Source organism: Gymnoscopelus microlampas, assembly GCF_963454915.1.
Source record: "Gymnoscopelus microlampas genome assembly, chromosome: 12".
Lineage (NCBI taxonomy): Eukaryota > Metazoa > Chordata > Actinopteri > Myctophiformes > Myctophidae > Gymnoscopelus > Gymnoscopelus microlampas.
The window spans coordinates 41,588,181-41,614,959 of NC_139949.1; the positions used below are offsets into that span (position 1 = coordinate 41,588,181).

The window sequence follows — 26,779 nt, forward strand, 5'->3', positions numbered from 1 at the left end:
TCCTATTGCATGCGTCTTTCAGCACTCTGAGATCTCTCTCTCTCCACCTCTCTGTGTGTGGGCTCTGACACAGCTGGACTGTGCAGTGCGTTTTGGTGCCACTGTTTACAGAACATTATCGTACATGGTGCATCAGTGTGGATGCTCACATAATCATCATTACAGTTATAGTTATAGCTCAGTGTGAATAGCACTACACTCACACAGCCTTGTATCTGCTCAGGTAATTAGTTATAATGAGCGTTGCGCATGGTACATGCGCAGTCAGAGCTAGTTCAGTCAGGGATACAGTTGCTGGCGGCCCGACCATTGCCTCATCTGCCTCAGCTCCACGCTTGTTAACTCAACCAATCACGCGCTCTCGCTTCAATCGCAGGCCGCTCTATCTAAACATGGAAGTTACACTGCTTGCTGTTTAGCTGCTGCTGCTGCTGCTTATGCTGCTGCCTGCCGCTCTCACCACTACTCTGCCGTCATTGCTTTTGCTCAAGATCGCTGCTCACCCTCCACCACCTGTCCTTTTTTTGTCTCCGCCAGGCCGAAGGCATGGCGAGAGAGTATGTTTTACCCTCCGTCCGTCCGTCCATGTGTGTGTGTGTGTGTGTGTGTGTTTGTGTCCGTGTGTGTGTCCGTCCTGTCTGTGTGTTACCAGCTAATCTCCGGCACCGTTGGCCCGGTCGCTCCGAAACTGTGCACACACACTCCCTGGATGCCAATTCAGAACCTCTGACCCAATTTTTTCACATGGGCCTATTATAGCGCCACCAGGAGGCCGATTTGTGCAAAACCCATGTTTTTACATTACTCCTACAGATTTTATCCAAACGTCATGCAAATCGGTACACAGTATCTCTATAGTCATGTGATCAACACGGATCTGTCCGATTTCCCATATTCCATCCTCATTGCCTATGGTTGGCTTCCAAAGTTTGCAGGATTGGTCCGTTTTGAACAAAAAGCCTCAAACTATGCACGCAGCTTGCGATTTCCGTGAAATTTCAGACGCACATTCCCACTAGGCCGAGGAAGAAATGCCACCCTTTTCACATTGGCCTGTTATAGCGCCACCAGCATGTCTAATTTAGCAAAAACACATTTTTGGAACAAAATGCCTCAAATCATGAATGCAGTGTCTGATTGCCGTGAAAGACCTAAGAATAAATGGCACGCTTTTCACATTGGCATATTATAGCGCCACCAGGAGGCCAGAATAACATACGTGACCTGGCGGAGACCTGTGTTCCGAGGAGCACTTTTTCTAGTTTGGATATGCTTTTATGTACTGGCGGGATTCGGAGTCCCTATTGGTAGGGGAGATGTAATGTGCTTTCTCGGAGTACCTATACAAGCCGATCCAACTCATCACCAAACCAAAATAAATATATTGCTAATTTTATATTCAATAAAAAATAATATTTGATCAATTCATGAGTTGTCCTGACTGAACTCACAGTCTTGTATCTGATCAGGTAATTAGTTATACTCACAGCCTTGTATCTGATCAGGTAATGTTTAATGGGTGAACCCCCATCGTCCTGCTTGATCCAGTTGATTTTCAGGGAGTTGCCTCCGGTCTGTATCTTGGCCTCCAGCTTGGGGGCATTAGGCTCCCCTGCAGGGGACATACCGGGAAAACAGTGATTAGTTACCGTGGCAACGGATCAATAGATCAATCTCTCAGCCTCCTTTCATCTTCTAGATACAACGGTCTTAGTTCAGGACGCGTATCACTGCACCATCCTCAATGTTAATGTTAATTATCTCATTGCTAAACACTTTCAAGCTGACGTCCCTATTTTTGGGCATGTCATTATTATAGGTGAAAGTTTCCAAAACATTTTGCACAATTTGGATCGGATAAATATCCGATCCACAAGCTCACAAAGCGTCACTTTGTGAGCTTGTAGATCAGCTACTTTCTCTATTTGTTGTACGAAGTACGCAGGATTTACCGTAAACGTTTTAAATAACTCATGTAAAAGATATGTGTGTGTGTGTGTGTGTGTGTGTGTGTGTGTGTGTGTGTGTGTGTGTGTGTGTGTGTGTGTGTGTGTGTGCGAGCGAGTGTGCGTGCGGCCGTGCGGCCGTGCGTGCAATTGCATCAGGTATTCTGATGGTCAGGTAATTAAGTAAATGACAGACCCCAAAGTCAAATCTCTGCGGTGGTATTTAGCGGTCCCACTGGCCGTCGTTTCTACAGTGTGTCTTTCATCAAAAAGGACAGCTATCTCATTAGAGCCGTGGAGGACGTTCTCTAGCGCTAAACAAGATTATGTTTTTTTTCCCTCCCGTCCATTGTTGTCTCAAGGGTGGCGGGGTTTGATTGAGAGGACAGCGGCGGGCCGGCCCGCGCGCCCTTTGAAGCAGTGGGCGTGTACCTGTTGAGGTGTTATGCTAGCTCGTTATAGCTGTCCGGTCCTCCAGAGTAATGAGAGGGACACTGGATAATGAGGCCGCAAGCCTTGATTGGCCGTTGTTACTCTATTGCATTTAATAACATTAACATAGTCCAAGGGGAGGCCGGCTCGTCGCGTTGCAGCCTCCCACACTTTAATGAATGTGTGTGTGTGTGTGTGTGTCTGAAAGAGTGTGTGTGGAGTATGTGTATGTGCGTGCGCGTGTGTACGTGTGTGTGCGCGTGTGTGTGTGCGTGTGGGTGTGTAATGCTGTTTTTCCTGACTATACTATCATACCATCACAAGCACAAAAGGCTAGAGAGAAGACGATTAATCACCAAATGCTCATTATTAATCATATACATATTGGTTACACCCAGTTAGCGTTAGAAATGCCATTAAAACAAACTAAAGTGGCGTATTAAAGCCCAGGGCTTTTATTAGTAATGTGATACTAACAGCACAAAAGCAAGGTCAGGTCTTCAACGACTGCATGATCGTTTGAAATGCTTATTGGTTTGAGATCAAAGTACTGTACAGTACATTGTTTATGGTTCAATAATCGATACATTCCAGTTGGACTGTTTTTTTGACCTCTTGTAAACTCTCTTTTACTGCACCATTTGGTGATTATAATTTTAATTTTGCTAAAGTTAATTAGGTGAGCAGTTTTGAATCCTGGCTTGCCGTTGTCTATATTCAGATATAGACAAGTCTCTCTCACTATAGGACAAAGTGAGATACATGTGGCATTGAAAGAAAGGTCATAATTAGTGTAAAAATCCCAAATCATGTGTATGTTAAAGTCATGTATTCTGTTGGAAGCAGGAAAATAGACTTGTGTCACATTCTAAAAGCACAATTCTTTTTGCATGCATTTTAAAAAAAAAGGTGAAAGGCTCAGACACATTCATTCCCCCTTAATCAGTAACAATTCATACACCACTTTCATTGATTGCAGTTAATTAATTTAACATGCTTGAAGGCACTTTCTCTTGATGCAGAGTGTAGAAGATTAATGTTTTAACATTCTCCTGCAAAAGTGCATTCATTCCACAACTAGATAGTCTCGGAGTGAGCATGGATGACGCTAGAAGCGAATAAAACAGAGTTAGTGTGAAGAACGTTGCAGTACAATGTTGTCACGTACAGAGTTAAAATGCAATAGAGATTATACATGACAACCAATCACAGTTAGGTTAGGTGTTCTTGATGCTAAGAAGGAGAGAGAGGTTGTTAGGTTCACCCAGTAGTGATTTTCAACATGCTCTTTTAAATACACACACACACCGACACACACCGACACACACAACGACACACACACACAGCTGTTATTCAGAATGTAGTGATGCTAATAGTTTTTTGCAACTTAACCACTTAAACCCTATACTATACTTAGTTTACCGGAGTGCCCCAGGGGTCTATATTAGGCCTCAGACGTTTCTTTCCCCTCTACACTAAATATCATTGCAGAAAATAGCCCATCCACGACACATCGCAGAGCTTGTAGATCTGCTATTTTTGGGACACAAGGGTTCAAGTGGTTAATTTGGATCTTAAATTCCATCTGATGCGACAATAACTGTTAAAAATCTATTAACACAATCATATGGTGCATTCGTTTGCTTGTAGAAGACTTAATGTTGGCTATTATAAAATTATTGTCGCAGCAGATGAATTAACATCTGAAAATATGAGTTTGTTTCAACACAATGCATATTGAGTAGCACAAGGCGGCACCCAGAAGACAAGACGTCGACAAGGACAGACATGCACGTAGTAAAAGAGGTAGGAAGTGACGAGGACAGCGGAACGTGCATGCGTACATTAACTTTAGGTGAATCGCTCAGTTAGTGCATTCACTAAGTCATTCTCTGGGATGGACGATTGTTCGGAAGGAAAAAAAGAAAATTGCTCGGCCGATTCGAGCAATTGAGGACGATGATGATGTGCGTGCGATGCAGTTTGCAAACAGTGGCCGTTCAATGCTGCTAAGGTGATGTTTAGCTACTGTAACAGGTGAATAATTAAATAAAATAGATAAATAAGTAAAATAAACTTAAAATAAACTTAAAATGAGCCAAAAAAAAAAATGGCTTGACCTTCCTGCATAATAATATAATTTTGAAGTGCTAATGGTGCCTCCTGCCATAAAACTTACTTGAGGTATTAGACACTTGAAGGGGCAGATTCAGGGGTCAACCATTTGCATTTCTCCAACTTATATCTAATATTTTATATAGACTTATAATAATAACAAATATTATATATATATATACACACACACATGTATATGTATATTCATATATTTCAAAAAAATCTTCGAAGAGGCACTAAGAGATAATATGCATACTGATAATATGATAATATGCATATTGTAGCATTATTCTTTTATAGGTGAAATGGAAGATCAGAATTACGGCTGATTTTTGATCTAGTGAAAACAAAATTAAAATAAAATAGGACTTGTCTTAACGGTAATGGTTGGAGATGATGTATATAAATGCAGGCTGACCCAAAAAAATGATAATACAATAATCTAATCTAGATGAAAAATGAGAGAACAAAAAGAGTACTCGCTGAAGGTTGTAACATAACTGTCAGATGTATAAATCTAATCTTGCCATGTTTCAAAATGATCAATGTTGCTCTAAGAGGCCAAACTAAGTAAAAAAAAAACGAAAAACAAAGATTACCTTCTGTTCACCAGCGAAGACGACATCATCAGCACCATGCAAGAGCCACATGACAAAGTCATATACGCACGCACATGATTGGTTGAAAGGAAAGTGGCGTAAGGAGGGGTAGGTTCACATGGAAAAATATGAAGCATTTTTTTAAAACAAATAAACATGGGTAATACACAAAACAAGGATGGACATAATGGTAGAACACAGGAACAAACAGCAAAAAGAACATACGGTACATGAATTGATACAACAGATATCTGAATCCACATAGAAAATTATGTGCATTGAATACATGAAGCATTTACAGACATAAACATTTAGTTTTTTACTGTTAGACAGTTTTCAAATTCTACTCTGGCAAATATGTTACAGTAACATCTACTGCATTGCTTCATGCATCCGTGTAATTAAAAGTTTTCCTCTAACCACAAACATAATGACACAAAATGACATAATTATAATTAAATTAAAAGTATTAAAATTTGCACACTGGCCCCATCCAGAATTAAACTACATGTCTTCAAAATTGCATCCAGATTGGCAGCTTTCCTTTATGGCTTAGAACCATATTCTTAAGACAGAAGACGTTTTTATTCTCTCTCAAATTAGTTTTCTACGCCCCTTGAAGTGTCAATACGTTTTTAATTATTTCTGAATTTGGTACTTATTTACCCAACACTATAAAATTTGGAGCGGCATCTATTTTTAAAGCCCTTTAAAAATCATGTACTGTATCTAAATGTATTTTTTTTTAAATCCGGGATTGGGGCTTTTATCTTGGAAGTGCGGGGCCAACAAAAGCAACAACATGAAACAAACAAACAAACAAGAACAAAACACGGAGGGAACTGAGCTGTACTGAAAATACAAACATGCTCAATAAACATGATATACACAACAACATCATGTACACATGAAGCGTTAGGGAAAAGCAAGTCAGGTCTGCAAGAGATGACAACTTTGGGATATAAAAGTATTTGTGACACTGGATCCAAATGACACACTTGCAAGAAATGCACAAAACCGATACCATACCCCATAATGTTGGACCGTGAGCAGAGTCTAATGTAAACACAGGCCCATGTAAAAGAGTTGCTACTGAAAGGGGGTCTCAAAGTATCAATTAGCAACACTATTGTGAATACAAAACCTTGTCACGTACTGTATATAACGTTCATACTTACTCCAAAGACCTCGTACCAAGCCCATTACATTCAAGGGTTTGTGTGTATTACCACACGTTAAAAACACTCAGAACTGAATGACTAGTGTTTGTTCATGTCAGTGAGACGTGAGTGCTCAGTTCTATATCATCCATTCCATATCTAGACCCTCCGGAAAAATGCGATTATGCGGTCGCATAATCTGCCGCATAATCAACCAAATGGCGCAGATTGTGCGGGTGATTTTTTTTTCAAAAAGGGCACATTGCATCACATCGCATCGCATAATATTTATATTTATTATTTCGCAACATTTTGCATATTTCGCAACTTTCCGCATATTTTGCAACTTGCACGCAATTTCACCTCATAAAATCACATAAAAACCCTGCATATTTAATCGCAAAATCCAGGATTTTAGCCCGCACAATCAAGGATTTTAGCCCGCAGAATGCAGGATTTTAGCCCGCAGAATCAAGGATTTTAGCCAAAGGATTTTAGCCCGCAGAATCAAGGATTTTAGCCCAAGGATTTTAGCCCGCAGAATCAAGGATTTTAGCCCGCAGAATCAAGGATTTTAGCCCAAGGATTTTAGCCCGCAGAATCAAGGATTTTAGCCCGCGGAATCAAGGATTTTAGCCCGCAGAATCAAGGATTTTAGCCCGCAGAATCAAGGATTTTAGCCGGCAGAATCAAGGATTTTAGCCCGCAGAATCAAGGATTTTTGCCTGCGTTTTTTTCTGGAGGGTCTACAGATCAGTGAAAAGCAGGTTAGCATCTTAGGGGCTGTGTCCACAGAAACCGCTTTTTTTTTCATGGTGGGAGCACTTGGTGGGATATCGACGCTGTCGGATATAATTTTTCTCGCAGCAGTCGGTCGAAAAAAAAAAAATGAAGTAACATTGAAGAGTGGCACATCCCTTCCAAATGTACTATTTTCTACTCAAGGCCCCCTGAGTGCAAAAAAAAAAAAAAAACCTCCTCCTAGTGCGTCTTTACCATAGCAGTGCATGGCAGAAAGGCACTGGCAGGCAGTGGCAGCTACACAGCCCCTAATATGTCCACTGGACAAGTGTAAAGATTAAATTGCCTATTTGGACATTGCAACAACAGAGAAAATCAAAGCATATAAATATGCATGGTCAGGCACGCTCATGCACACATCTACAAATCCACTTTGAAGCGCTCGGGGAGAGTAATTGTCCCAACACAACACTGTCGTTTCACAAAATCGTTCGAACAGAGAGAGAGAGAGAGAGAGAGAGAGAGAGAGAGAGGACTTTGTTGTTAATTACACTTGTAATGAATTATCATGACGTTGTTGTTGCCATCTCAGAGCTGGAAGTCATTCAGACGCATACCCTTCGAGGACAATAGGTCACGTAAAACGTTTCGCAATGGGCCTTTTGTTCTGCTAAGTCTGTGCGTATAAAGCTATGATCTGTAAGACTAAGAAAACGGTGCACTTTCTTCGAGTCATTATAGACTTTAAAAACATAGCGACCATGCCAGTTCAAGGAGGCAACTTACACAATAAACAACGTTGAAATAAATTATAAGAATCAAATACCCATTAAGACCTGGAACGCATCTTTGTCACTTTAGATTTCTTTGGCTATTCAAAAATAGCAGATCTACAAGCTCGTAGCGCGGCACCGAGTGCCGCGCTACGAGCTTGTAGATCTGCTATTTTTGAAAAATCGTGAAAAAATATTTTTTAGATTTTTTTTTCAATTTTTTTTTAGGATTTAGAACATTTTTAGAAGCGGCCTCAGGTCTTAATGGGTTAAGCCATCAACGTGACAAAACACATTTTGCTGTGAATATGTCATCTCCCCATGGCAACAGTAGCGGTGCTGGCTGCCTTAACGAATTGTTACTGTACACTGTAGCTACAGTAACAACAATTACGCATCATTTGTACAGATGTTAGCTCTTGTTAACAACAGTTTGTGTGCCATGTCATGATCAGGAATCTGCCCAGAGCTGACAAGAAGAAGCGCGGTGCACCACCCTGTACAATAACGGACCCAAAATCAGACGCCGTTCTTTCATTTGATGCTTTTCTGTCATTATAAGCCCACTAACCAACCAGACACACATCTCTGCCACATGCCTGGCTGTCAGCGGCAACGGGCTCGGTTCTCGGCTCACAAGGTGCACATTATGCTTTGATTATGTGATCAAATGTCGACTTTGATATCTCCTGCGCTGTAAACTCCGGAAGCGTACCCACTAGGTGAGAGACATTGTTAATCCATTAGGACCGGGAAAAAATATTTCACCTAATAAAATCACATAAAAACCCTGCATATTTCATCGCAAAATCCAGGATTTTAGCCCGCAGAATCCAGGATTTTAGCCCGCAGAATCAAGGATTTTAGCCCGCAGAATCCAGGATTTTAGCCCGCAGAATCCAGGATTTTAGCCCGCAGAATCAAGGATTTTAGCCCGCAGAATCAAGGATTTTAGCCCGCAGAATCCAGGATTTTAGCCCGCAGAATCCAGGATTTTAGCCCGCAGAATCCAGGATTATAGCCCGCAGAATCAAGGATTTTTGCCTGCTTCCGCGGCCAAATACATATCATTTTGGGAGGTCCTTCACATCATGAAAAAGTTTGAGCACCGCTGATATATAGCAACATACGTTTTTTTCAAAAAACTGTTATTTAGAAGACATTTTGTAGAATCCCCAGAAGCAATAAGATTTGAGTTACAAACGCTTTACAAAATACATATATTCAAAGATGTGCACGAATGTTCACAATTTTTCAAAAATAGCAGATCTACAAGCTCGTAGCGTGGCATTCGGTGCCACGCTACGAGCTTGTAGATCTGCTATTTTTTTTTATAGTCAAAGAAATAAAAAAATTACGCTTTCCCCGTTCTTAATGGGTTAAGGTGAGGGCGGTATAACTAACCAACGAATATCAAAGGGACTCCTGAGCACTAACTACAGTTGGATAACACGTGTTGGATGGCGGAGAGAGAGAGGCTGAGATGGACAGGAATGGAGGTGGAGACTAAATTAAAGCTCGTCCTCCTATCGGTGAGGCGGGGGGCGCCGAGACAACAGACAACACTCTTAATAAGATCCCCTTCTTGTTTGGTTTGTACAGTACACAGAGCACATGCATCAGACTGACCCTGCATGCCGCTGCGTTATGCACTCATCAAAATTAATAAGCGGCTTCAAAAAACCATTCAAAAAATTAAGCACACCACAAACAGGGGGCTCTTTTAACACTGGCACCGTGGTCCTGGATAATATCATTATTTATTCATCTATGTGCATGCAACATATGGAGCTCGATCCATATTCTGTCAACTATTTGTCAAGCTATTAAGAAGGGGGAGGATTTATGTCCTTGATGTTAGTGCAAACACTGTTCTATGACGGTTCCCGATGGTTAGGACAAAGCCAGTATTTGACTGCTTATCCTCTTAGTCAGGGGATATTAGCAGAATATTTTCCAATCTTGGAATAAATTCCTTACCAAAAGAAATCTTCACCAATGTGTTTGTAAAGGTGTCTAGTAACACATCTCACAAAGACTGAAATGCAGTCCCCCTAGGAGAATTTTTGACAGCTCCTTAAAGTTGGGGTACACACCATAACCTTGGTTAAAAAAAAATCCCAAAATAAATCTAAATTTAATTCTGTTTTAAGTAGCATGTGAGGGGTCAAACTAGGGTGTTTTTATGATTCTGAATCCATTGCAAGCATTTGTTTTGCACCAAAACCACTCCTTGGGCTAAAAACGGCCATAGCCATGCTTTTCCAGGTATACTTTTTGTGTAAAAAGCCCATTGAGATTGGGCCGTTTTTAGCCCAAGGGGAGTGGTTTTGGTGCAAAACAAATGCTTGCAATGGATTCAGAATCATAAAAACACCCTAGTTTGACCCCTCACATGCTACTTAAAACAGAATTAAAATTCGTTTTTTTGGGGGATTTTTTTTAAACCAAGGTTATGGTGGGTACCCCAACTTTAAGGAGCTGTCAAAAAATCTCCTAGGGAAACTGCATTTCAGTCTTTGTGAGATGTGTTACTTGACACCTTTACAAACACATTGGTGAAGATTTTTTTTTTGGTAAGGAATTTATTCCAAGATTTTTTTAATATTCCCTGACTATCTAGCCAACATTAAACTTAGTAACGTAACTAACTAGAGTAGATTAACAGCTGTTTTTTTTCTATAAGCCGTGCCAGTGGTAATGTCAATCTAAACCACTGGTTCTCAACGTCTGGTTTCCGGGGACCACCGGGGGTCCAAAATGGGGCCCTTATGGGTCTGTAACGCTGAAAGTGTACAAATGGAACCATTTGTACACTCTCTAAGTTCAATAAACAAGCGTTATATAGTGTAGATTGGGGTCTACTTTTGGTTAGTTACTGTATAGTCCCACAAGGGTCCATTTTGGACCCCTGGTGGTCTCTGTACCAGACGATGAGAACCAGAGATCTATAAACTAAAGTGAGGCCAAGCAGGTAGGGGAAGGGGAAGGGGGAGGAGGAGGAGGGGGTTGTCAGGTTGCGGTAGGGGGGGTATAGGGCTGGGGGGGGGGGGGGGGGGTAAATCGAGACACACTACACACTGCTTGGACTGGCATACTCACTAAGGGTGATACTGGTTGGAGGAATGGGGGTTGGTGTCTCTGATGGTGAAACTGAAAGATGGTGAAAACATGGTGAGAGGAGGAGCTCAATGATGTAGAAGCTTAACCCCCCCGAACAGGGTTGCCAGATCTGCTTATTATAATTTCCCCGCAAGATTTTATTTGAAAATAGCCGATCAACAAGCTCACAACGTGTCGCATCGCGACGCGTTGTGAGCTTGTAGATCTGCTATTTTCAAATAGCTGATGTATATGTTAAAGTGCTCATGTGACCCATAGTCGCTTCTTTTGGGCTGGTTTTCCTAGACCTGGTTGCTTGTTTCTCTCACAGAATCTGGCAACACTGCCCCCGAAACAAGAGCCACTGACTGCGGATCAGAGAGACAATTCAGCAGCCTTTGTGGTAATGATCTCCTCATCGTTTGAGTGCTGTTGCTGTGCAGCACACTCACGCCAACACAGACGCACGCACACGCACACACACACACACACATCTATTCCAATATTTTCAACCAAAACATTACACTCTGGCTGGATGTAAAAAAAAAGCATGATAAAAAAACAATGTGTTTCTATTTTTGATTTGGATGATTGCATGATGAATGCTCAAAAAGAAAAGAAAAAAAATTAATACGAAAATAAAAATGAAAGTGTTGTGGAGGTCACAGTTGCAGGTTAATAACCACGCTCATTGGGTTTGGGAAATAACTGTAATAATACTCCACTGCATTTGCAGAGAGAGGCTGCTTAATTTGCGATACAGCCCTCGTGTTTAACTCTCTCAGTGCCAGAGTATTTTCATAAAGTACTCCCCCAGTGCCAGCAATTTTTCGTTTTTTTTGTTTGTTGCTATTTTGTAATTTAATTTTCAAATAGCTTCTCTTCTGCAGTTTTAAACACCTACGACAGTTCTATAGAGAGCAGCAAATCGACACATTGATTACCTCGCTGACTCGCTCGCCCCCTCCCAAACAGGCCTACGTCACATCCTGTCATAAAACGGAAGTGACGTTTTCGACAATCTGTGATCGGGCTAAAATACGATGTGATACACGACTACGATGACTGATCGTCACGAGGACCAAAGAGAATATAAGTGGAGCTCTCCGTTCGTTTTGTATACCGTGTGAAAAACCGTGACTTTCCCTATTCTGGCCGAAAATGACCGCGGGAAAAAAATGAGAACCGGAAACGGAATCTGCGTCATGAAACTGGAACCCAATGAGTCTGAAGGAGTCAGGAAGTGAAAGTGATCATGAAAAATAAACAGAATAGCGCGACCACAGTAAAAAGTAAAAACTCGGGATTTCTCGTTCTGGCCGCGAGGGTACTCTGGAAAAACTTGGGATATCTCGGGGCGTGGCACTGAGAGAGTTAATAGAATACACTGAACATCCAGTCAAGGAACGTACAACATAGACAATAATGCCATTGGAGGAAGTAGAATGCCGTCAACTATATCGTCTCTGTCAGGTTGAAACCTCATTATGTCCAAAACTGTTACTTTTCAGGATTCAAATTCAAAAATAGGTTCGAGCTTGTAGATCTGCTACTTTTGATGCTTTTGTGTGTGATGCTGTAGTATGATCACGTAGGACGTTAATTTACGGGAAAAAAACACAAAAAGTCAGAATATGGAGATATTCTGCCCGACAGCAACGATATGCCCCCCACAGAGGCATTGTATATGTACGTTTTGTTTATGTCAGTGAGGTCTAAAAAATCACACCCAGAGTGAAGTGGGCGGTGTGGTCACAGCGGTCGTCACAGTGGTGGAAGATGACTTAAAGGTGCCTTCTTTCATATTTGGTGACAATGTCATATTTCTCTACATATTGTCCTTCTCTTCCTGGAATCTTATGTCTGTGGTTATCACGGTGATGGAAGCTCACTTAAAAAAAGAATGTGTTTTTTTTTAATACCCTTTCCACCCACAATGTGTGCAATGGTGGCCAATCACAGTGCAGCGAATGTCGATGTCCAAACCTCACATATAGGGGCGGTTGCACCGCCCAAAAATAAAATGAATAATCTCAAACTTTTAAATATCACAAGGGATTAGGGCTGCTCAAGCATTCCAGGAAGGAGGGATCAGACAGAGGAGCCAGCAATGGGAAAATTGGACGCTACCTGTAGGATTCATTTAGTGCTCTTTACGTGATTCTTGCACAAAGCTGACCCAGTTGAACCACCCATTGCACAATGAGCTGAATTAAAGCAGGTTTCCATGATATCAAAGCCAAATGCACAAACACACACACACACACACACACACACACACACGCACACCCGCACACGCACACGCACACGCACACGCACACGCACACGCACACGCACACACACACGCACACACACCATATAAGAGCCGTTCCTCAAAGGTTAGAGAAAATGAGAGCAACCATTTTAAGAATGTGCAGACTCTCTGAACAATGGCCCACAGCTACATTGATGCTGACCTTTTTGCTGAATGTGCGCGCAACACACAACGTAGCATGTAGGTTAGCAGAGATGCTGACGCACGCACGCACACGCACACACACACACACACGCACCCACACACGCACCCACACACACACACACACAAAATCCTAAATCTCAAACTCAAGATTCCACAGGCCGCCAATTAATATGGTCTTTAGGGAGTGCCTTGCAGAAAATCTGAATTTTTATTGTGCTGGAGATGCAGCCATAACAGCCGGCCGTAACAATAGAGACAGAATCCTGTTTGCCATCCATCCGCCCCGTCTTGTGTTTAAATGATTTCATCCATGAGCCCATATACAGTAGCTCATTCTGCATTAGCTGCTTAGCTTAGGGTGTTACTTTGTTTCTCTTCTCTTTCTTTTACCGGTGAATAAGGCTGAATACACTGTGTCAGGCACACCAGTGGCGTGCACAGACATTTTGAGGGGCAGGTGCTCAAGTAAATTATACTTTTTTTTGTTTACTTGGTCTGCTCTTTTTTCCCTCTACACCTATACCTCTTTGCCAAAAATAGCCGATCTACAAGCCCACAACGCCTCGCAGCGCGAGGCGTTGTGGGCTTGTAGATCGTCTATTTTTGGCTAAAGTTCTCCTCAGAAAAGGGATGCTAGGTTTCGAGTGGTTATGGTAAAAAGAAAAATCATATCACATAAAGATTTGGCGGACCCCCTGTAGTAACTCTGAGGACCCCCCCGTTGAAGGGCACTTCTGGTCAAGAGGGCAAAGGGCAGGTGCTCTAGCACCACCTAGAGTCTATCTGTGCACGTCCATGAGGCACACAATATCTGGTGAGAACTGGTTGAATGAGTCTTTTGCTACATGTAGGTAAATACTGCTACTGGAGTGGGGGGAACAGGGGCGTCATTTGGGGTGGTCCCTGGGGATGGCAATTGCCACCCCCTAGTGTTCACTTTTAACCTTGAATTCTGTTATTTTATGCATAGTAGAGGTTCGGGCCGCTCACACCTACGAGGCACCGCCGAGCCGACCAATTATGTCTGAATCCTAGTGTCGGAGGCTTTGTCAGAGTACCCGTTGTTCCTGTCTGTCTGTGTCCTTTTTGTGCCCATATATGGAATCTCTGTATCTGTCTGTCTACCTGTGTCCCTTTTATGACATCCCTGATGTCATTAGTATATGCCCATACCCTGTATATTGACATGCCCATATATGGGCATATTGGTTGGATAGGTGGTGTACTGCACTCCCTCGAGGAGTCCTTGCCGCTGCGCACGTCCAGTTTGAAGTCGGTCGGTCCCATGTATGCACATGACCATATATGGGAATAGCCGTCGGATATGTGGCTGTGGACAACCGAATCTCCATATGCCTATATATGGTTTTTTTTATGGTTATGTCCGAGTCATAGTGACATGCCTATATATATGGGCGTATCGGGTTTGTCTATGGTTATGTGTGAGTCAGAGTGGTGTGGCCGTGGTCCCAGTAGACCATTTTTATATAGGATTCCCTCAGCCTCTGAATGTTTCTCTCTGAATGCAGATTGATCAGATTTTATATCTCACACATTTCTAGTCTGCAAGATCTGCCTTTGATTCTATTTTTGAAATAGGGCTTGAGTGGTTACTTTTTTTTCCACCTACAGTACAATTCTTTTCTGAAATGACGCCCTCTGCAGGGGAAGAATACAGAACTAAAGAAGGGAGGCTATGTAGGCTATAACCGATTTCACATACTGGCTACAGGATTTACATCTGCAATTACAACTTCATGACACTATACCAAAACCAACCTGAATCCACAGTAGGGTAAAGAAAAGGAATGCCGTCTGGAAAAGGTTTGTGAGACAAGAGGGACTGAGTGAATCCTACTAATTTCATTCAGAAATAAACACATTTTGCCAAGGAAAGATTTTGTGTGAGCATGTAAGATCAAATACAATATCTAAAAAAAAATAGCATTAAAATAAAAGAATCCTTCATAGAATGAGAAAAGTAAAGCTGATTAAAATTAATGTCATGGAACCCAAAGTAGGACAAATAAAATAAAATAATATAAAAAAAACTGTCTGGGGAGTAGATGAACTTACTTGGATAAGTAACCTCTGTGAAATCCAATGGAAAACATAACAGATGGAAAAACATTATGGAAAACACAAAACAAATCAAAACGAAGAAGCAGACAATGAAATGAAATATAATACGGCGAAAGAGGGCGTCTCTGTCCTGTCATGTTTGTGGCCCACTAAGCCATGGGAATATCACAGTTTTCCTCTATGATTAACCACTTAAACCCTACAGTATATAGCTCTCTGTCGGGTGGAAAAAAACATTACTTTTCAGGATTCAAATAAAAAAATAGCAAAAGTAGAAGATCTATAAGCTCAAAACTCGTATATCTGCTACTTTTGATACTTTTGCATGACGCTGTAGCATGATCAAATAAGGAGTTAATTTACCAAAAAACGCCCAAAACATTTTAACGAGAGCAACAATACTTAATTGACTGGAGTCAAATGTTCACCTGTTTCCGCCAAATCTTTGCCTATTATGAAATGCCCAAAATAGGGACGGTAGGGTTCATGTGGTTAATCAAGGAGGTGTAGGACGGTAATAATTCCAATAACTATGTTTGTAATATAAATATATTATCATTTGGGCTTTCACCATTGGCCAATTTTATCCAACACTGTGGCTGGACACATCAGTCAGAGGTTGGTTTAGCGAGGGGATTTGTTTATCACATACCCATAGCCTTATACACTGGTAAAAAAACAGCAATAAAAGAGCCTTTGATCAATGCGCTGACCGTGTTTGACACGCCGAGTTCATCCTGTCACTAGCTCACGGTGACAGTTGGCACTCTACTGTAGCTGCCGCTGATTGCTGTCATTCTCTCTGTCCTTTTTTATCGCTGCCCTCACCCAGGGCAGGGAAGAGGCTGGGTATGTGATAAAACGCACAGTGCTACTCCCTCTGCATCCATGGTCATTAGGTGCTACAGCTAATTATACCAATTCGATGTGGAAATCTAGGCTGTATTGATTCGAATTGAGTTAAGACAAGGATAAAGGCTCCCTCTGCGTCTTTGGGACTCAGCAGATTAAAGCAGGATGCTAAGGAATGGATGCTACTTTGAATAAGCAGAGGGGACAATAAAGCAAGACAGAAGCCTTATTACAGATCTGGTACACATCAGTAAAATGAACACGTGTTAACAGGCTACCGATGAACTACCGACTAAGTGGACTAAGTATTTCGTCTATTACCTAAAAAAAACACGCTGTGACAATAACCAGCTGGCTCAACTATTTCCAGAAACATGGAACGGCATCAAGTCACCTGCCTTGATGATGTCGTGTTGTGTGTGGATTGTGCAAAAAAAAAATGACGTTACGCTGCTTGGTTAAAGAGAAATCCTGCTGTTTATGGAGGCAAATTAATACAGCATGCTCCAGCTACCCAATTACAATGTAGAAACATCTGTTTCTCGGTTTCTAGAGCGGCCTTTAAGTTGTCAGCAGGAATGTGTTGGAAATAACGTCAACTCAAAGGAGGAAATCTCATAATGACAATGGGAATGGATAGCTGCGGTAGTTGAGTTGTCATAAAAAAACGGCACCTTAACTCATTGAGACCGGGGACGCATCTGCGTCTCATTTTAAGATTTCTTTGGGCTATTCAAAAACAGCAGATCTACAAGTGCCGCGATACGAGCTTGTAGATCTGCTATTTTTGAAAAATCGTGAAAAAATATTTTCCAGATTTATTTTTAAAAACTGTTGAGATTTAGATTTTTTTTAACACATTCACTGCCAGATTTTTTTCTGATTTTTTGCAGTTTTATGCCAAGAGATTTTTCATTGAAAAAAAAAAAGTACTCAGGAGCCGAGATACAGAATTTTTACGTTTTAAGTTAACAAGGAAGTGGATAGGAGTCTAGATCTTCGAAAAATCATATCTCCTTGTTCTTTGGGTCAAACGTTTTTTTTGTTGCTAAAAACGAGTTAACTCGATCTAGGCAATCAATGTGTTCGCCTCAGGTCTTAATGGGTTAACTCGGGATTTTGATTGAGAGCTCTGACAAAGCAGCTATGCTAGCTTTCCCCACAGAAACCCTCTCTGACTCAATCTTGTGTTCTTGTTGCATGGTATAGGCACCACGGAGGCACGGGGGTCTGCATGCATACCGCTCTGCAAATACTGCCCGCCGACATCCATAAAATGAGAGAAGTTGGGTCGGCCCAGGTCACGCACACATTATACACACATCATTAGACAGGTTGGGTTCATGAACTTGACAAAGCATCATAAATGACTTGTTACTTGGTGCAGCAGCTGGAAGGGAAAGCGTTGGGGGCTTTTGGCGCAGGAAACAATAGGTGCCGTGGGGTTGATAGCTTCTGGGCTGAGGAGGCGGGGGGACTATAAGGACAAAGCATTAAAGTAAGTGCTAAATTGCGACCGGGGGAGCATGGGAAGTGAGTACTTACGGATTGGCTCGGTCTTGAAGATGGTCGGAGGGGAACTCTCGCCTTCACCTTTTCCGTTAATAGCGGACATCTTGATTTCATAGATGGTCTCGGGCTTCAGGCCCACGATTGTGATCATGCTCATGCCTGTCAGGGGAGAAGGGAAGGTAGCACTGTTACGTTACAAGCCACGTGACACAAACTGAAAGACTGACATTTCAGGACTGAAATATATGGACATATGGGGTGAGGGCAAGGTTATTGCTGGCCAAGGTCAAGGTTGTCCCAGGAAGATGGCAATGAATTCATACAGTAATCACCTAGCACAGAGGTCTTCAACAGGGGGTCCGGGACCCCTAGGGGGTCCTCATTGTTACTACAGGGGGTCCGCCAAATCTGTGTGTGATTTTTACATTAACCACTTCACATAAACATCCCTATTCTGAGGAAAACTTTAGCCAAAACGCAGCGCGAGGCATTGTGTGCTTGTAGATCTGCTATTTTTGGCAAAGTGGTTCGGTATAGGGGGGAAAAAGAGCAGACTAAGTACAGAGTGAAAGGTCAGGTTTACTAAGTGTTGTTAAGTACATGGTTAAGGCTTCGTCCACACGTACACGGGTATTTTCATAAACGTAGCTTTTTATATGCGTTTTGGGGGGTTCGTCCACACGCAAACGCGTTTTTGCTCCATGTAAACGCATCTTTTGGAAAACTCCTGCCACAGTGTAGATTTTTAAAAACTCCGGCTATGTGTTCCCGTGTGGACACGGTAAACGGAGTTTTTGCATGGGTCGTTTAACGTTTAGCCGTTGTCGTGTGGACAGAGAGATTTTTTTAAACAGGGCCGTGTAGACGCGGAGGTTTTCAAAAACGAAAACGAAATATCTGCGTTTATGAAAATACCCGTGTACGTGTGGACGAAGCCTAAATGTCTGGAAATACACATTAACATGAATCCAACATGATAGTGCTGTGAAACAAGTCTATGAAGCTGCCAATGAAATCTATGAAAAAATAAATATTTTTTACAATATGTAATGGGGGTCCCTGCTTTATCTCGCTCTCAGCCAAGGGGTCCTTGGCCTGAAAACGTTGAAGACCCCTGACCTAGCATATGTTCAATACGATCAGTTTGGCTTTTGTTTTGAGACATATGGCAAAGGTCACATGCCGGTAAATAACCCCAGACAGCATTGAAAGATCTAGCAGTTTTGTCGTGGCATACAAAGAAAGAAGTTTTGGGTAGATAATTACATTTGCATATTAGCACAATAATGCACAGCACACACAACGTTGTTGTTGTTTTGCTGAGGTCCATCATTTCTAAGTTGATTTCTTTTCTCATTAAGAGCTACGTGGATGATATTTTCCAACGCAATATGATGAGTCGCAATTTCATGGATGAGGACAAATTTGGGTCCCGAAATCCACAATTTATTCAGTGTGATTCATTGACACCCTGGTATGCATTTCAGATTACTGTCTTAATAGGGAGGAGAAATAAACTTGGCTATCAGTATCAGTATATCAATTGCTAAACACACAACAAATGCTCAGTAGATTAGTAAAACTTCGGGAGAAACTACGCTCACATAAGTACTCCTAAAATGACTAAAAGACTATAATGCATAATGGTCATTAACCTATTAAGACCTGGAACTGTGTCATTTTTAGATTTGAGCTAAAAAGCATTATTTTACACTTTGGGCTATTCAAAAATAGCAGATATACAAGCTCATCGCGCGGCACCGAGTGCCGCGCTACGAGCTTGTAGATCTGCTGTTTTTGAAAAATCGTGAAAATGTGTGCAAATCTTTGAATAGATATATTTTTAAAGCGAACATTTTTAACTCAAATCGTTGCTTCTGGGGGTCCCTGGAACAAAATATTTTGATGGGGGTCCGTGACCAAATACATATAATTTTGGGGGTCCTTGACGTGAAAAAGATTGAGCACCACTGATATAGAAACATACGCTTTTCAGAAAACTGTTGAGATTTAGGAGACATGTAGAATCGGCTTCAGGTCTCAATGGGTTAATTCTGAATTGGGGTATAAATGTCACACCATGTGTCACATCCACTTCTCGTGTTTTAGGCAAACATAATTTGGCCATAGTGCTACCTATCACAATGGCAGTGTCTTCAAACCCCTGCAATAAGTGGACCTTTTACTAATCATCAAATTCTGTATGCATGAACCGCTTTGAGTTTGCAATGTATATCACCGTCTGCATACAAATTAATTTATAACGAGAGCAAACCAATTACCTTTAAGATTTTGTTCATCAATCTAAATTAGCACTCATATGAAACCTATCTATGCCCACTCGCCCACTCGCCCACTCCGTAGCCGAGTGGGCGGAGAGAGGCTGTCTGGGAAACAGAAGGTCCAAGGTTTGTGCCCTACTATGTGCTGAAGTGTCCCTGAGCAAGACACTAAACCCCTTAACTGCTCCCCGAGCTCTGTATTAACCCTTTAAGACCTGAAGCCGATTCTACAAAATGTCTTCTAAACCCCAACAGTATTCTGAAAAAAAACGTATGTTTCTATATCAGTGGTGTTCAATCTTTTCATGTCAAGGACCCCCAAAATGTATATGTATTTCCAGGGATATATATTTTGTTCCAGGGACCCCCCAGAAGCAAAGATTTGAGTTAAAAATGTTTGCTTTAAAACAATATAATAAAATATTTGCACACATCTTCACGATTTTTCAAAAATAGCAGATCTACAAGCTCGTAGCGCGGCACTCGGTGCCGCGCTACGAGCTTGTCGATCTGCTATTTTTGAATAGCCAAAGTGTAAAATAATGCTTTTTTTTTTTAGCTCAAATCAAAAAGTGACACAGATACGTTCCAGGTCTTAATGGGTTAATAGCGCCCAGTGCTCCTAATAGGTAGGATGGGCAAATACAGAGGAATATCCTGTGACAATAATAATACCCCCAAAGGAGTGGGGACCGTTGATTATTACGATGATTAATTATTTATAACTAAGAGCATATTTCAACTCTCGCATGGGCTCTATATTTGCACACGTAAACACGCTAGAAACTAAAAGAAGATCAATTATGTCCATTACATGTAAATGTAAGAGAGCAAAGTTATTACACTAGATAGCATATTGTCTCTGTCGGGTGGAAAACTCACATGTCCAAAACTGTTACTTTTCGGGATTCAAATTCAAAAATAGAAAAAGTAGCAGATCTACAAGCTCAGAACGCGTCGCTTTGCGTAGCGTTCTGAGCTTGTGCATCTGCTACTTTTAATACGTTGGTGTGACGCTGTAGTATGATCAAGTAGGGCACTACGACAGCAACGATATTTTTTGTATTCTACAATAAGCGTCGCAGAATGACGAATGTGATCGAGTAGGATGGTGGAAAATGTGTATTTGTGCCCACACGTGCATGTGTGTGTGTGTGTGTGTGTGTGTGTGTGTGTGTGTGTGTGTGTGTGTGTGTGTGTGTGTGTGTGTGTTTTCCGCAGGCCGTTAGCTGACAGAGGGGCCTGACAACAAAAGCCTGGCATCTCCCATGTGACAGACAGACAGACAGACAGACAGACAGACAGACAGACAGACAGACAGACAGACAGACAGACAGACAGACAGACAGACAGAGACATTTTTGCAGACGCACAGAAGCAAAAAAAAACTCATGGGATGAAGACTGAATCTAAGGACCTGTCAGCTGCTGACACACGACTGTCATTTATCCCACACTATATCTTCTGACTTTCCTCCTGAAAATACGGCTGCCTATTTATGCAGGCCGCGAGCGTAAACTCTAACAGCAGCACGAACGCAAACTTCTCATAATGATACTGTAGCTGGGGTTAGAGAAGTGGAGGAGAAAATATACATGAAAATAAACTTAAATGAAAAACCACACAAACAAAAAAAGAGAAACGGCCCTAGATATAGAAATAACTTGGATTTACTCTCCTGTGGTGTTTTGCGATAAAATATTGATATAGGTGATAAAATATTTAGACGCTCTCCAAACACTGACGGTGGCTACAAAAACATACAATAATAGCTTGAAAACGCATGAACTCCTACAGTATATATGTGTCTCATGCATAATAGATTATCCCTCAAATAGAGGGCGATTCCACATAAGTATGTATCTGATGCTCGCTTTCATTCAAAGAAAAATGACCCCAGACCATGATTACAGCGACAACCAAGAAAAAAACAACAGCATTTTGGCCCCAGGGTGGCGCTAGAGGAAAAGCCACGGGGTCACCAAAACCAGTAGCGTTCAATTAACCCATTAAGACCTGATCTGACCTGACCTGATTCTTAAAAATGTTTTCTAAATCCTAACAGTTTTTTGAAAAAAATCCCCCCCCCAAAAAAAACAATATTTTTCAAAAATAGCAGATCTACAAGCTCATAGCGCGGCACTCGGTGCCGCGCTATGAGCTTGTATATCTGCTATTTTTGAATAGCCAAAGAAACCTAAAATGACACAGATGCGTTCCAGGTCTTGATGGGTTTTAAAAAAATGCAATAAAAATCTCAGCAAGTTTCAAGCTTATGAGATATCTTGTGTGCAAAGTTTACATTTTGGCCTGAGGGTGGCGCTATCGCTATAATAGTAGAACAAAAGTCATAGGATCACTCAAATGTGCGATTTATGAGTTATTAATTTCGTCATGCGTCTCGCTAGCCAATCACAGTACTGAGCAAAGGGTCCGGATACCAATCAGCCAATCACAGTACAGCGAAAGACAAATCTTCACGACGGAAAGAAAAACTTTCGCTACGGATGGGTCCCAAACCCACTTCCTGACCTGGCGGAGACCTGTGCTCCGAGGAGCACATTTTCTAGTCGTTTATGATTAGCTGCCCACAGGATGGCGATGTTATCTCAATGTCTCAATGTGTATAAAGTTGAGTAGCATGCTGTGTGTGTGTGTGTGTGTGTGTGCGTGTGCGTGTGCGTGTGTGTGTGTGGGCGCGCGTGGGCGCGTGTGTGTCTCACCATCCTCAGCCTCGTACTCCCGGCCAGTCCACTCCTTGCCAGGCTGGCGCCAATCAGCCTTGTACTTGAGGACGGGCACCCCGCCGCTGGAGTCTGGCTCTTCAAACTCCACCACTACAGTGCTGGAGAAGGGCTCCACGCGCTCGATGGCAGGCGATGAGGGCACCTCTGCAAAACAGCAAAGGTTGCGGAGCCAACAAATAATCAATCACAATAGGAGTCCAGTCCAGAGTGCTATTTTAAAATGGAGCCATATCTCTTTTTTTTTTTTCCTCACACTTTCAGAGCTCCGGATCTTACTGTGTAGATTTCAGTCAAAAATATGCATTTTGACATTAATTGCATTCTTTTGGCTCTTTTGCAATTCTTTTGCAATTCCTTTGATAGACCAATGATAAATACATAGACTAGAGCAGTGATTCTCAACCTTTTATAATTTAAAGGACAACTTTTTCTTTTTTCACAACCAAGGTTTATATCTTAGCTTGTAATTAAAGTAAATAAAAGATGAGTGTTATTTTTTTTTTCATTTACTGCTTAGTTTTAGCAATTTTCGCGGTGGCTAAATATGCCTTTTTTACACAATAAAAAAGTCCTGTGGTCTTTGATGGCCAGATGTGAGTTATTGGGGGCTAGAAGAGCTACTGTAAATAATAATAAAGAAAACACCGGGTTAACACTCAATCTTTTATTTACTTTAATTACAATCTAAAACATAAACCTTGGTTGTAAAAAAAACAAAGTTGTCCTTTAAAGGACCCCCAGTTTGATATGCATTAGGCCACAAACCCCCATTTGATATGATTTCTTTGGAACCCCAATTTACAATAAAATCCTCCGTGCTAATGTGTCTCTGAGAGTGTACAAATGGAACTAAATGGACCTGCAAGGGTCCATTTAGTTCCATTTATCCACTTTCGGAGTTACAGACCCATTTGAAAGTTAACCCATTTGTATAACTATCAGTCATTTACATGAGAAACCCCAGTAAGGACGGTTGAGAACGAGTGGACTAGAATGTTATACAATTTTAGGTGGAAATACTTTTATATGACAAAAAAAAATGTATACAGTATATATATATATATATATATATTTGTTTTAAGATTAAAATATTTGAAATGTTCTGATTGCAAACCTGCTTGGATAAAAACAAATTCCTTGGATTCGGAGCCGATGGCGTTGGTTGCTGTGCAGTTGTAGCTTCCAAAGTCATTCTGGGACTCTGGAGTGATCTGAGAAGTGTAAACAAGTAGACCACTGAATGAATAATATCATATTGCCTGAGACAATTCAGCCATACTGAAAATAAGCTGAGTGGGCAGGGAGAGAGCTAGGCTGTCTGGGAAGGTCACCGGCTTGACCTCAGCTCAAGTATAGCGTCCGTGAGCAAGACACTTAAATTGGCAGCATACTACAAAAAGGTCAAAGGTGAAACATTTCCTGCTTCGGCAGGGCTTGCCGAAACAAACAAAGTTATCTGGCTCAGCTCTGAATTCTGAATGTTAGACTCGCCCACTGTATGCATACAGTACAATGCTGGAATGTTGATTTTACCCCAGATTGCCACTGTTTGTTTAGCGCTGACGTGCTTTGACAAAAAGAGATTTCGCCATTTTTGGCGACAGTACACAACGTGTGTGTGTAGTAGCAGTAGCAGCAGTAGTAGTAGTAGTTTTCTGGCCAAGTAGATTTGTCACACTGATACCAACTACCTTTGTCATTCATAACAGCTGGCACAGTGGCACTTGCCTCACTTAATTATTAATGAGTGAAGTAAAAAAAAAAGCCTCCTGCTTATTAAGTGTCATTATCCTGGGATGGATAATGGTGCTGAGGTGAACATGTCATTGTAAGATGTATCTAAGCAGGCTCTGATGAGTATTGTCTAGACAAGTGATGCTAACAGATGTGAGGTGTTAGATTGATCTGAATACATATTTTAGGTCGTACACTTACTGATTCAAGAAGTCAACTGGAGTTGACCAAAGCATTGTACAGGGGCACCTCACTAGACGGTGGGCTGGCCTAAATTAACATTGTGCTAAGCTTATTCTTCTGAAGCTTTTGACAGACGCTAATATTTCACTCCCAACACACATTTCCCCCCCCCCCCCTTATTAACCCATTGAGACCTGAAGCCGATTCTACATGTCTCCTAAATCTCAACAGTTTTCTGAAAAAACGTATGTTTCTATATCAGTGGTGCTCAATCTTTTTCAAGTCAAGGACCCCCAAAATTATATGTATTTGGTCGCGGACCCCCATCAAAATATTTTGTTCCAGGGACCCCCAGAAGCAAAGATTTGAGTTAAAAATGTTCGCTTTAAAAATATATACATTCAAAGATTTGCACACATTTTCACGATTTTTCAAAAATAGCAGATCTACAAGCTCGTAGGGCGGCACTCGGTGCCGCGCTATGAACTTGTATATCTGCTATTTTTTAATAGCACAACGTGTAAAATAATGCTTTTTAGCTCAAATCTAAAAATGACACCGTTCCAGGTCTTAATGGGTTAATGGACTCATTTCCCATTGAGTTGTGGTACAGAGCAGGTGATGGGTCAAACCTCTAGGTTGCTGACAGAAGGCGTATTGTAGATCTTGATGTTGGTGGTATTGACAGCGGGTAACTGCTGGCCGTCTCTGAACCACACCACAGCGGCACCGGGATGGGCCAGCACCTCGCAGCTAATGTTGGCCGGGTTCCCTTCCCAGGAGTACACCGCCACTGAGCCCTGGATCTTAGGAGCATCTGTACACACACACACAAAACATAATGGATGGCTTCAACAACAACAAGAGCGCTGTGACCACAGATTCAGGCTTCAGAGCAGGATGCGCGAGATTAGTGTCTCGCGTAGCCAAGCGATCAGAGATCTCTGCCTATAGACCAATTATTTGTTTACTAGCAATGCATTGAGACTGGATGCACAGGTGATTGTTTCATGCAATCAATTCTCCACCTGTTGTTTTGGGGTGCGCTGGTTTCAGCACACCCCAACCGCCTCTTGTGTGTTGGCTAGCGCTGCACGCCCTAGTGAGACCTGATAGAATGGGTTTCATTTGCAACCAGTATGACGCTTGCAACCAGTGTAATATCGTCTGTTAAGGCAGTGGTTCTCAAACTTTTTCATGTCAAGGACCCCTAAATTGACACTTATTAGCCTGCGGACCCCCATTTGAAAAGATATGCGAGGGACCCCCATAAGAGAAGATTTTTATGGCTCAAGCAGTGATTCTCAGCCATTTTAATTTCATGGACCCCCAGTTTGACATGCATTAGGCTACGGACCCCCATTTAATGGCATTTCTATCTCTGGGACCACGATCTTAATTTAACTCTGTAACGGGTCCATTTGGTTCCATTTGTACACTCTCAGAGTTACAGACCTATAAGGGTCCATTTGGTTCCTAACTATCCATCATTTATCTGAGGACCCCCTGGAACTCCCTCAAGGACCCCTGGGGGTCCCCGGACCCCACTTTGAGAACCAACGTGTTAAGGGGTCTATACCCATACGTCTGTTGACACCTAAATCTAAATTCAATGTACTGTAGTTTCTATAGAACTGGGTGGAAACAATTCTGAGATAAATGAAACTACTGCATTGCAGAGCCAACGCAAAGACTTTCAGGTGTTCCTTCATAATAGTATATGATTTATTTTCAACGCAGTGGGTTTGTTTGTTGTTGTTTCTGCTGTTTAGATGACACCAGACATATCAGTAGGCGGAGATTTCTGATCGTCTGCCTACGCGAGACTAGTCCAAGGTTGACACTGTTCAACAGGTAAATAACTGGCTGCGGCTGACAGTGAGAAAGTGGGTGCACATGTGATACAGTCTGCCTTGGCCGTGCATTTTGAGAAAAGACTCTCTCTGTTTTTAAGGACCTTTAAATGATCTAATTTACCACTTGACTTGACTGTGCTGGCAAGTGCAATAACGTTTCATTTCGGTTCAAGACAATCCAGCACAGCAATCCCAAAACACTTCA

The 26,779-nt window shown here is 41.8% G+C and overlaps 1 protein-coding gene across 2 annotated transcripts in view; it reads right to left on the reverse strand.

Annotated features, from left to right (window-relative positions):
• Window positions 1-26,779, reverse strand: part of ncam1a (neural cell adhesion molecule 1a) — a 442,425-nt gene that overhangs the window by 31,429 nt on the left and 384,217 nt on the right. For both annotated transcript variants that reach the window (XM_084073294.1, XM_084073293.1), the window contains exons 10-14: window positions 25,351-25,535; window positions 23,916-24,012; window positions 22,778-22,945; window positions 17,806-17,931; window positions 1,488-1,612 (exon numbers count right to left, since the gene is read on the reverse strand). In XM_084073294.1, the coding sequence (XP_083929420.1) occupies window positions 1,488-1,612; window positions 17,806-17,931; window positions 22,778-22,945; window positions 23,916-24,012; window positions 25,351-25,535 (701 nt within the window). The remainder of the gene's footprint in view (window positions 1-1,487; window positions 1,613-17,805; window positions 17,932-22,777; window positions 22,946-23,915; window positions 24,013-25,350; window positions 25,536-26,779) is intronic.